General features: G+C 41.9%; 1 protein-coding gene across 1 annotated transcript in view; it reads left to right on the top strand.

Annotated features, from left to right (window-relative positions):
• GEFmeso (Guanine nucleotide exchange factor in mesoderm) overlaps window positions 1-13360 on the top strand; it is a 204301-nt gene that overhangs the window by 1372 nt on the left and 189569 nt on the right. Inside the window, exons 2-6 of the mRNA XM_075700746.1 lie at window positions 2198-2380; window positions 6872-7027; window positions 8995-9104; window positions 9623-9723; window positions 12708-12824. Of these exons, the coding sequence (XP_075556861.1) occupies window positions 2198-2380; window positions 6872-7027; window positions 8995-9104; window positions 9623-9723; window positions 12708-12824 (667 nt within the window). The remainder of the gene's footprint in view (window positions 1-2197; window positions 2381-6871; window positions 7028-8994; window positions 9105-9622; window positions 9724-12707; window positions 12825-13360) is intronic.

Genomic DNA, 13360 nt, shown 5'->3' with positions numbered 1-13360 from the left:
GATTCGGCATGTTGCCTTAGGATGAAGCAATAGACTTATCACTTAGTACGTCCGGACCAGCAGAGCAGTAGTCATCAGTATATGTCATTGTCCCGGTGTAAGCATTTGCGTATATCTCGGCACATGGTACTATGCAGTATGAAAGTTGTGGCAGATTTGCTCTCGTGCACTTCGGTTAATGTAGAAGTCACTTGTACTAGGTGATGTACTGTACAGAAATAAATAAATGTTGAGTACAACTACACTTCCAGACAGTACAATTTTGTGAGCACTACTTTTGTCAGCACTCTAACTTTGCTCAAGTTCAGTAACGGTGTTGCTGTTTACACAACCTAGCCTCTGAGAGATGCAGAAAGTAGTAAAACGAATTCCTGGAGAAGGTGCAGCGCTATGTTAGTTAAAGTTTGGGCCTGTAAGCCTGGACTTTCTTCAACAAATGAGTGTCCAAGTTTGGGTGTAAGTTTGTAACGCTGTGAGAAGCTTGAATTTTCCAGGTTTCTTTGTTCATACGAAACAACCAGTGAGCATATAACGCCTAGTAAGGCCTTGTTCCTTTATTGGGCCTCTTATCATCTTCGTATAGTTAGTGTTATCATCTCCAGAACAATTGAACCCTTTGTGAACAACAGGCAGTGTGATTGCACAGTGTCCTGCTCTGTGGATAGAGAACCACTGCGAGGTCTCTTTCAGCCCAATATCTCTCTTGTCTGCAGTATTTTGTAGCTTCACAATACTTGCACACAAGCTGTATTAAAGGGTAAATACTGGCGTGCACACTTGAAGTTAAAAATGGCCTACAGCAAAAAGTGAGTCAACAAATAGGGAAAGACGACAAAGTTAACCTAAATAGATAGTGGGTGAGAGGAAAAGAGATAATCGCCCTGGCAAAGGATGGTAATGGCTGTTACTGTGTTGGCTTGTCTTCATTGAATAAGAACAGAAAGAAATCTAAAAATACTGAAAGGCTTGTTGACGTTAATGTGGTCAAGTCCACTCATTATGAAGTGTCTGTAGGCCGAATGACAATTCCGAAGAAAAACTGCAAACCACGATATTTAAACTGGGAGATTATAATATTTTTGCAAATTTGCCACTGTATTCCTCAGGAAATAGAGTTCAATGAGGTTCAGCTGGTAAAGCCTGTCATACATACAATGCTGAATGCTTAGAACACTGATTGTGCATACATTTGCTAGTCATTGGGCATTGTTACTCAGTAAGTCTTTTACACAGGGAACAGAGTTGACCGTTTAATCGGTTAATTGTTTTTGCATGCTGCGAGGGTTTGCTTATGTGGTTTTTCCAAAGAAATGGTCTCAAATGCTTCCTGTAAGAATTTCATATTGTTTCACATAACATTTGTGGAAGTACTCTGATAAAAAGTATTCTTCTTACAGCCCAATAGGTGCACAAAAAAAAAAGGTTTTGTTTTTTATATTAGCCCTGAAACTGCACAATTGGGATACCTTTCTGTGGCTCAGAGAGCAAGGAAAAAAAAGGGTTTGAAAATTGTTCTTCACTTGCCATCATTGTGCTTGAACCAGTTGTCTCCACCGAGGGACAAATAATGATTCTAACGATCTTGTTTTGCACATAAAGCAGATGGGAAGTATACTTCCCACTGGGCATTAAAGGGTTAAATGTGCAAATTTGCACTAATGCCCCGAAAACATAATTTTAGGGTGTGTCTGCTGCAGTGCTGTGGCAATAACTTGTCGTTCAGGCAATGTCACATATTTAGAAACCTTTGTTTAGCACATTTCTTTCTGGAACTCAACATGCGTAACATTCATTGGCAGTAGCGAGCTTTCAAAAAGTGTGGTTCATGCACTGGTTGTTGTAAATAGCAACCAGCACAAGATTGTCTAAATACTTTATTCTCGCAGACCTGTGCACAAGAATGCGGGGATAAAGAAAGGATAGACAACTCTTTATCTGTATCCGTCTTTTATTTGTCCCTGTATTTTTGTGCACTGGTCTGCAAGAATGGAGTATGAACATGCCCAAACTTTCACCTTGCGAAGAGAAGATATTGATTTTGCAATGACAGAGGGTGCTCCTTGTATTGCACACATCTGTTCCATAATCCATCTCTGAATCAACTAGCCCATCTCAACTGTTACAAAGTTTTCTGATTCACATAGCGCTTGCTGTTGGTGGGTGATGCAGCTTTATCTCCTTTTCCTCTCTGTGGCAGGCCCATCGCTTGATATTAGCGGCTCCCTCCTTGCTATGTACGACAGCCTGGCATCTGAGCTGCACTCTGATGGGTCCTCCTGTCCACCGTCGACTCGCCCACCGCACGCAGCTCGTCGGCCTCTCAGTTCTAGCTCAGACTGTTCTTCATCCTCTTCCTCATCGTCATCACTCTTGCCTCCTGGTGCGTGCTTAAAATGAAGTCAGTTCTGTCAGTTGAATTATATGTGTACAGCATACTGATGACTGTTATGGCTCTCAAGTTGTGATGATGAACAAACGGACTGGGAAAACACTACAGTTGAACCTTGTTAAACCAAAGTCACTTCTGACACAACAGTACCTTTGTTATTTGCAGTATTTAATGTAAGTAGCTTGCATGCAACATCACGGACACTGCTTTTCACTGTGCTAGTACCCAAAGCATGGCGACCATGATGACGTCGGTGCCCTATATCAGCACACATACACCATTTCGCTTTTTAACAGTAGCCATTTTTCACCGTATTATTACTGTTATCAATCTAAAGCCTGATGCAAGATGTGTCTGTTGTGCTGTCACGTTTCGTGTTTATGCAGCTTCTCGACATGCTAGTACCCAAAGGTGACGGCCACAATGTTGCCATTGTAAACCATGTGAGCACATACGCTGATATCAGTGACAAATAAATTGCGATTGGGTCTACGTGAAGGACCGGTGATGCTTCTGATGGGCTCGTCAGCAGCTTGCTGTGCCAATACATGGCACATTAACAATGATACATTTTAAATATTAATATGCAATTAAGTGATTGGTGGGAACACAGAGGATCGGAACATACATTTGCAAGCCAGTTAAGTGAGGCCATTGGCCAAATGTGCACAGTTGTCTAGAATGTTCCGTTTCAAGTTGTTCTTGCTGAGCATTTGACATTTATGCTACCAGAATACAGGCATTGAGCTGCAGAGCAAATAAATATTCGCTTCGCTATAACCCATGTCTCAAATCAAGCATTTTTGGTTTCATTATAACAGTAAAATACTCAGTGAATTAAGACATTGGCAACCAAATGTTAGATTTGCCAGAATTCAATAGCTTGTTATCTCTGCATTTATTATGCTCTCCAGGTTTGGCTGTAGTAGTACAGTCACCCGCCCTTATAAAGAAGTGCTTGGGACCTCCTAAATCCTTCGTTATACAGGTCACTTCGTTGTAAAAATTTCACTGAATAGCTATCACAATAGAGCAGGCTTAGCATGTTTAACGAATGAAATACTTTGCACACTTCGTCTGTCAGAATGTTCCACCCACTGCAGTCAACATTGTTGAACCGAGATTCCCAGTATGATCTATAGCGAAGCAAAATAAAGCTGAAGATTGTGGAATGCCGCTATCGCTTCCCTCGCTGTCAAAAATTCTTAGTTTGCAGGATTTTCTCACTGTTGCCTTCGTTGACATTTGTGTGCTTTCTGCGTTAGATGGCTTTGAAGACATTGTCGGTCGTCAGTTATTACATCATGACGTCATCATCAACTGCAGCATAATTCTCAGCTGTACGATATACCAGTAGATGCGTTACTCATAGTGTACGAGTCGAGCAACTTCTAGAGCAGTGCTGCAAGGACCACTTTGGATATTGGCACTCTAGTCAAGTGCATCGCTAGCGCTGCCATTAGCGCTAGCGCACATCGTACCTTGGGGACGTTTGCGGATGGCAGCGGAGGCATTGCGACATGACATTCGTTGTAAAGCAACTAACCAGTTATCGGGGATGCCTAAATTCCTTCGTTGTACACGCAAATTCATTGTATAAGTGTTAACAAAACTTATAAAATATAAGAATTTGGCCAGGACATAATCAATATTTTGTTATACATGTCATATTGCTGTAGAGGTGTTGGACTGTAGTAGCTGTAATAGATCTGATGGAGCAAAAATAAACCAAGGGCATAAAGATGCACACAATGTTTTGTGTGTCTTTATGTCTAGTTTTTTTGCACCATTGCATCCATCATAACTGTGCAGCTAAAGCATCAATACCATTATGGTACTAGAAGGTTGATCAGTTGTAGCTATTTTTTTAGTGCTCTTTCTGCCCAGTTCTTATTTCTTCTTACCTGTTGCACCTTGACAGCTATGCATCGACTAGCCCAACAGTGTACATTGCTGGCATTGTACAGGACAACATCCTGGTTTCAAAGACTGATGTCTCTATGTGCCGAGCTTCATCGTAGTTGTAGCAGTTGATTCAGAAAGCTCAGTAAAGTGGAAAGTTGGGCTAGTTGGTGAGTAATCATCATACCTTGCTGGTGAAGCAGCGCACTGACACGGACACAATGAAGACACACAGGAAAAGACGAAAAACGCTTTCTTTCTGGCTTGAAAAACGCTGTTCTTTCTTGATTTCCGCGAGATTTTTCGCCACCTTGGCAGATAAAACGAATTTTTTAGAGCACTTCTAAGTGGTTTACAGTGATGATATTTGGGTATCAGATAGAAAAAGGGTTATGGAAACTGAAAATGGGATTTTCAAAAAATCAATTTTTTGGCAATTTTTTGCGACGTGAAAGCCGCGTCCCTTTAAGTTGCAGGAGTGCAGGATGCAATTGCTTATACTGCCACAACCATTGTGTTCTTTCTCTAGGCTTCATTCTGTGTTCAGGGTATTACAAGTATGCTCAAATATGTTTTATAGAGACACATCTGACAGTTTGAACATAATGTGAACGCCTACTGCTCCAACCCTCGCCATCTGCCATCTTTTATTCCGACAGCAATTATACGCACTCCAGCTGCTGTATGGTGTACTGGCCATGTGCAACCTCTTTTGGCTAGTGAAAGAGAGTGTTGGACTGTTGGACACTACATGCTATGCTGTAGCTTGGACACATGAATGCAGGATCATGAAATAAAATAAATATGAACTGTATCAGCATGGTCCCATGCTTGCGGTTGCCAGAGCACGAGTGCCCGGGATTTATTGAGCAAGTATTGGGGCAACGCCCCTCAGATGGTCATGCGACGATATACAGAGAAGTGGGACTACGCCCCCTTAGCTTAGCATAGCACACGTGTAGCACACATGACACGCATAGCACACGTGTCAGACGCGATACGATACATGAACCAACTAGCCCTCATCAAGATGCTACCAAAAGAAAGGGCTTTTTGCAGCAAATGAGGCACTAGCCACAACACATATGATTGTATAACTGAAGGGAGTGGACGAGCTGCCTAGTGCACCATGTCTGTACATCACAGCACCCACAAACACCTGATAGCATAGCTTTAGCCAGCAGAGCTAACCACGAAATGTCATCTGCATCTAAGCAGAAGTTAGCAGGAAATTCTTGCTTGGCTTTGACAATAGTCTTCCAAATGTATCTGCCAAATTTCGCTTTTTCTTTTTCATGAGATGGACAACCTTTTGGTGTACTGTGTAAAATTTGTATTTTGCAGACAATAACACCTGAGAAATGAATCGGGATGTCATGATATTGTCACATTGTAGTGACGGTGAAGAAGCAGACAGGGGCCGAACAGCAAGTCATGAAACTAATTCTTTACTCGGCAGCAGTGTGCCCGCCAAAACAAACAATACTCAAAGTACAACAATAGCTGCGAGCACAGTCAGTTGTCAAAATCTGATGTGCGAGTTAAGTGCATCAGCTATTTATATACGATTCATAGTACATTCCAGCGTAATCACTGGTGCTTGCATACATTCCAGAATGTACGCCACTATTCGTGTTGCGCACACAATCTGTTTAGACAAGATGCTTCCTCTATAGAATCTGTGATAACATTCAAGAAAGTTACTGTACATGAAGGCGTATCTTGCACCAAGTGGTAACTTTATAACAGTTGTTAGCTGGTGAAAAACAGTCTCTGGAAAAAGATAAACCATTTAATGATGCCAGTATTTTCTAGACCTGTTATTAAAAGGGCCCCGAAGCACTTTTTGAACATTGTAATAAAATATTGCCCATCTGTGGAAGAGGCTCCTCTGAATAAGTGAGCCAAATATTATTGCATTGCGTGCAGCAGGGAACTAGCAAGCTTGTGTCGAAAACAGTGAAATATTCCTTGCTTTCGTCTTCACAACGTCGTCATTGCAAGGGGCGAAGCCTACGAACAGCTATTGCCAGATTTCGTGAATGCGAGAACCTTCTCAGTAATACTGCTATGCTAGTATTGTTAATTTTAAACTGAGTGAATGAAGAGTATGTATGTCTGCAATCTGAAAAACACAGAAAAAGCATTTTGTCTTTGCACTGCCGGTCTACGCACAACAGTTGCACATAGCTGCATGACCTCCGGTATAGCAGCGGTGTGCTGCATAGCATACATGCTACGACAAGCCCTCGTGCCAGTGAGACGCTCAACCTTTGGGCAGAGCCTTGCCTCCTTGCCTGTCTAGCTTCCAGCATTTTAGTGGAGATGAAAGAGCCGCTCATTGGTGCAACAACTGGGTCTAATTACGCCTATACTCGAAGGATTTGAAAACTTTTTGGAGTGGGGGATTTGCAAGATGACATCCTTTGATAGTGAGGTCATTCTATTTGCTTGCATTTGTCTTTCTTCCCCTAACCCTTTGTTATTTTTTACGGTGCATCATGCAGCAAATGAGGCCATTCTATAATTAGTTAGAAAAGTGTCTTAGGGCTTCTTTTTTAATGGTTCTGTACCTTCCAGGACTAGGTGGTGTAAAGAAGTCTTACCTGGCAAGCGTCGAGAGCCTGGAAGATGATGTTCCTGCAGCACTTCGTGGGAACCGAGCACTCTGTCGGACTGCGTTCGCCGACAGCAGTGCTGTGGCCATGCACAGAAGCCTGCTTAGCCATCCCCATGGTGTGTTGCACTGTGATAGTAGCTACTGTTGTGTGATGCAAACACATTGAGAGACAAACCATTCACTATGATCTTCACATAGCAAAGTGAGCGGTTGGGCGACTCACTCATAAAGAAAAGCATGAGAGGAAATTAATGTAAAGAAGATCATAGCAATCAGTGCAATCTATAGTTCTTTATTCTGGAAGGCACTTCAGTATACAGTTTAACCTCGATATAATGAAGGAAATATAAAGCTTTCTCACAGACATCAGCATGTAGTAGTGAATATACAGGGTGTTTAAGTCACCAAAATATTTAAAAATTGCCTGTTGCAAATATCACAATTCTAGTCCATGGGCTGGTCTACTCGAAGAGGTGGACATTACCTGCACAGAAAATTGAAATGCATAATTGTCTAATTAGCAAATATTCACTAACTAATTTTCTGATTAATTATCTTATGGCACATATTGCAATTTACAAATTCTAGCCGGGGAGTTCACAAGGCGTATCCACTTGGAATGAATTCTCAGAATAACACCAGTTCCGAGCTGTTAATTTCCGAACTTTGCAGAGAAATGCATTGGTGTTCCAGTTGTGTGCTTCAGTGCATAAAGTGACGTTTTGTTAAGAAAGTTGGTGGAACTGCAGTGCATGTTTGCCGGCACATGTTTCGTAAATGGTGTCACACGCATAATTATTTTCAAGTGGATATGCCTTGTAGTCTCACCCGCTGGAATTTGCAACTTGCAATATGTGCCGTAAGGTTATTAGTTGAAAACTGAATTAGTGAATCTTTTTTAATTAGTTGATTATGCATTTCAACTTTTTGTGCAAGTATTGTCCACCTCTTCGAGTAGACCAACTCATGGACTAGAGTTGTGCTCTCTGCCCCACAGGCAATTTGAGAAAATTTATCGAAAGTGTTCGCTGCAACACCCGGCAGGCTTACAATGAATATCAGATATAAGAAGGTATAATTTTACGTATTTTCGGGTTGCATGTGATATTGTTATAATGAGGCTTGGCTATGTACACTACACTAGGACACAGACAGTGTTGTAATCTCAGCGCTGACACCCGTTGTTGCAAATGGGTTGCAAGCCCCAAGGGTAGCGTTGGCCTGGCGGCCTGGGGCACAACTGGAAGCATCCGAAGGTCCGAGCAAAGCATGAGTCGACTGCTAACAGAACAACTTGTTTATTCTATCATCGCATAAGAGCGGGCGGTCAGGTCGACCGAAGTGGAGAGACGGGAGAGCACGTAACTCAACTGAAGAAATCGGAGCCTCTCTCGGCGTCCGGGAGCAGCTGCTCTTATACTCTCGGAGTCGAGGGGAAGAAGGAACGCCTCGTCAGAGGCGCACGTGATGCGCGGCACGGACACATTGAGACGAGTAGGTGACGCATCCGCCGGGCCGGCGCCGGTCAGACCTCCTCGCTTCACAGTTGGGGGAGCTCCTCTCCCCGGCTGCCGTGCTTTGACAAGCATGGGCACCAACATGCACACACACACACACGCGCACACGAAGACACGTGGCATTGGAACATGCCTGGACGCGCTTGGCGGGGAGGCGTAGCAGCGGCGCCGAACGGGCCAAAATGTCCGCCGCTTTGAACGAAGCCCCGGCGTCCGTTGCATCCGCGCCGGCTATACCGCGCGTTGTAGGCGAAACGTAACAACAGGCACAGTTACATTGATCAAATGACACACGTGGTTGTTCAGAGACTCAACATAAACACACAAACGCTGTGTTGATACTTGCCTCTGTGACCATATGTCAGACTGTAAATTACTACAAACTTTTGTTGTTCTTCTTTTATATTTTAACAACATAAGGATGTCTCTGTGCAGTCACTGCTGATGGGACCACTTTATATATTTTGGCATCCTTGTAGATATGGAAATTTCTAGTTGAAAGATAAAATTCTGTGGATATGAAATGATGCAAGTGCCTGTCTTGATGTGTGGTTGGCGCATTGCAGGAGGCAATGTAGGCTGTGGCCCTGACCAGCCAAGCTACTTGGATCGCGTTCTACTAGAAGTTGTGGACACCGAGAGGACATATGTGCGTGACATTGAAGCCATTGTAGAGGTCAGTGCAGCCTTGTAGAAACATTTCCTGTTCACACTACTTTTGCATGTTTTAACAGGAGTCACAACATTCTCAGAGGCTTAACATTGGTCTTCAGAATCCTGTTTTTTCAGTGTTAGTGTGACACAATGTCAGGCCAACTGGATTTTTCAAGTTATTCATTTTGCTTTTTGCAAAGGTGATTATACAAGTGACCTGTCTTTGTGTAGTGACTTTGATATTTGGCTTTTTTATGAGCACTTTATAAAACATTTTTCTGGCATTAGATGCATGGGACGACCTTGAATTGCACCTATACCGCAGGAAATCTTTACTGTTCTACCGCCACAATGGCTAACGGTGGCCCGCGAAATGCGAAATGACATCCACAGAAAATAATTCACCAAACAGAGCACTTGACACAATCTTAAGGGACACTGGTTTGTCACTGGTTCCCGGTGATGTGTATTTTAACTATAGGCCACGGGGCAGCACTTGCTTGTAGTACAGAGAGTTCAAGCAAGGTCTTTTCATTTCAGGGCTATCTGACACCATTGTCACAGCTGACTGACAGCAAGATAAAGCCAGAAGAGCTGAAGAGTCTCTTTGGCAACATCGAGAGCATCTATGCATTCAACAGGTCAGCCAACCATAACTGTTGCAGATGTCCTTTATGTTCGTAAACAAAAGTGCTATGACACCAACCAGCATGTGGCAGCAGAAAGGCCGGTGACCCTCCTTACGTCAATCAAGCCAATCATTCTATAATCTGAGGTTCTGTAACTTGATTTGGGCTTTTTAATATCTATTTTAACATTGCCAAGGCATTTCATTACTATTTTTTCTTGTTGTCAGGCAGTTTAAAAGGACAGTAGAAAGAAAAATTTATTCTAAATGTTCTAGTAAATTTTCTTTCTACAGTATCAAAAGAAGCCAGTCCTATTGGGAGAAGTTTGGTAAGCCATAAAAGGCTGCTGATGACATTGGCATGGCAGTTCCTACACTAGCTTGCTGCGATGTCGTGGATTTTGATGGCGTCTGCTTGGAGCAAGTTAATGTTTTATTGGTAAATATGGACAAAATTGGCATTCTAAAGCAGCTAAAGATGGCAGTTAGAGAGCTTTCGCTCGGCCACAATGGCCCAAATACCAAAAAAATACTTTGAAATCCATGACACCACTGATTTGCCGACTGTGGGGTTTTGTAGCGAAAAAAAAAAGAAAGAATGGGATTTTGGTCTTCATTTGTTTATCTAATAACCTATTACCACGAAATCAACATTAATACAATTTTGAAAGGATACTAGACTGGTTTAGTGTATCTCCTTAGGTGTCCCTTAAATAGTAATTCATTGTTGACATCATAATGTGAAACCACAGCTTCAGAATGGTTGTTTCAAAGGCACCCCACACATTTGCCATTTGTAAGGCAAATTACTTGATGAGAGGTTGCAGTAACATTTGTAGACTGCTCCAAGTCCCAGCCTGAGCAACAAGTCTCATTCATGCCATGGGTATTTATGCCGTTGGTCTCCATCTCTTCACTGTCTTCATACTAAACATCACTTTGTGGTCCTCATTGCAAGTATGCGTATGGTGCAAACAGACGAGGACATAGGCGAGAGTGGACGCAGTGCTGTCTCATGCGCCTCACTTCAGGCATTGCTTGTTCGCCCTCTGTGTACGTGCAGTGCTTTCCGGTGCATTGTCTTTCCATGGAGATTTAGTGAGGTCACACAATATTTAGTTATTACTAGCATTGTCATTTTGCACTGACAAAAGTGAATCGACAACCTCACAGATCTCATGCTGGCAAAAGTTCTTGGAAGCATTTTTGGGGAATAAAGTCTTCGAGAATTGAGTGCATTGTTCACCACCAGGGAGCACTTGGCATGTGGTACAGCTTGCTACCAATAATTCGGACTCTGAAGAGGCCGCTCAAAATTCTGAATGATCGGGAGTCTTAAATATTGGATTTGGCATAAATTAAGGGACTTTATTTCACTAACGGACAAATGAAAGTATGGTCAGTGTACATATCAAGTCTCCATCCTTTGTCAAACAGTGGTTGACTGCTTTCATCGCAACAGTCATTATTCACTTAATTACTCCCCTCCTGGCACAGACATGATAAGTTGAGTAGGCATCATTTGAAGCTACTTCTGAGCGACAAAAATTTGTCGTAGCAGTAACATATGTCAGTCAGAACCGTGTTACTATTTCACATGCAAAAGAACAAACTGTGGACATGTGGAATGCAAATGACAAACTGCGAATGTAGCCGTTACTAGCCTTTACAACTTAATGGCTTAGCTTGGCCTATTCCGTGGTTTTGGCATGGTTGATGTCTACTGGATTGACTAGGCTTTGTTACTTTTTAAGGTGGTGCCTATGATGTATCAAAACAAGAAAGTTGCTCTTTCAGCTTGACTTGGTGGCGAAGCGGTCATGCAGGTGGAGTCCCAATTGTTGGATGGCATGCTGAAATACATCCAAAATTTTTGTAATCTATGAGACACATTGTGGCACTGCAAAGCTATTCAAATAATCGTGCATGTCCAAATTACCAATGAAATGCAAAAAGGCTCATATACTTATGGTTAGGTGCATGTTAAAAAACGCCAGGTGGTGAAAATTAATTTGGAGTCCTTCGCTACAGAGGCCTCATAATCAGATTGCGATTTTGGCCTGTAAAATCAGTCGATTGAAATAAATGCTATAGAAATTCTGAGAATTGTCTACTAATGCATAAGCATTCTTTGGCTCCTGTTACTTTGCTTGTGCTTACTTACTCTTCCTAGCTTATGCATGTCTACCCATTGCTTTTTCGGTGCCAAAAAATGCTGACACATTATTAGATAGTTCTGAGAATTTCTGTAGCATTTTTGTTGCTTATCATGTCTGTCCTACTTAGACGATATCATAATGTTCGGAACACAATTACGTTCCATACGATCACATGATTACAATCTTCTTTTATTGATGCGTGCCGTACATTTTTTTGTGTGTGTGCGTGAATCGAACTACCTAGATTTCATCTCAGTCATCTTTCTTTCTCTTCTGTGCTAGTTCGAGTACACAGTATTTCCTTCTTATTTATTTTGTTTAATTTCGTTTTCATGTTAAGACATGAGCGGGGTGATGTCGCATTTTTTCTCTTTCTCTTAAGGCTACCAATAATCTACTATTACACCATAGTCACATCTACCAATCAGCTATTCTATGATTTTTTTTATACTCTGAAATCCCTAAGTGGGCTTCCTTCCACGCAGACCAGTAATGCGAGAAAGTAAGCTTTCAAGGGGGCATAAAGAGAACAGCTTTTTTTCCTCTCTTGTTGTTATTTTTGTCATTTTGCATTCCTTTCTTATTGATTCTAAATCAATTCTCTTTATTTATACTATTATAATGATTAAATGTCTTCACTTTGCTATGCATTTATTTTGCAGATAAAAAAAGGTGTTACACTTTTTGTGTTACTGATGGATTTTGCTAGAGTACTTGCCAAAGAATGCTTGTGCATTAAAAAATTTCTTTTTTAATTTTCACTGTCGAATTATACAGGTGGCAACTGTACTAGGCCAGCAGGTAAAACATTTGAGAATTTCTCTTCTATTTCCTGCAGTGGGTTCCTGGAGCAGCTCGAAAAGTGTGGCTTTGACCCGGTGTCCATCGCTCGGTGCTTTGTGGCCAACAGCAGTGGCTTTTCTGTATACACAGAGTTTTGCACAAGTTATCCAACGTGAGCACCGCATCAGTGTTTGCATGAGGGTAGCGTGAATCATGTCATAGATACCAGGTCAAGTATAAAATGGTTTCACCACATAAAATGTCTAGTGTAGATATAAACCAGCCTGTGTGCAAAATTTTACATCTTAAATACAAGTGGATGCATCACAGTATACTTGCAAAACCCAAAAGCTTCAAAACAAAGCTTTCTTTATATATACTCATACCTGCCAACCTAAATACTCGTACCTCCTGATCTCCGACATATCATTAAAGCTTGTGCCTCTGTCCCATACCTGCGAATTTATCCACGATGCTTCTGGATTCCGACCAATTCTTTCGATCTTAAGGACACAGCCATAAACCTCCCCCAAAACTGCCCCAGCCCTAGCATGAAAAAAAAAATTTGTCATGCTGCATGGCCGCATGGTAATTGCCTTTATGCGCTAGGTACCTAGCCAAAATGAAATTTACATTTAGGCCATTTGTGTGTAGGTAGTGTAGGCTTAACTAAGTGTGGTTGAGTTCAAGAGATGCGTTAAAGAGTGT

The sequence above is a fragment of the Dermacentor variabilis genome, chromosome 7 (assembly GCF_050947875.1).
Source record: "Dermacentor variabilis isolate Ectoservices chromosome 7, ASM5094787v1, whole genome shotgun sequence".
NCBI lineage: Eukaryota > Metazoa > Arthropoda > Arachnida > Ixodida > Ixodidae > Dermacentor > Dermacentor variabilis.
This window is presented reverse-complemented; position numbering and strand designations above follow the sequence as displayed.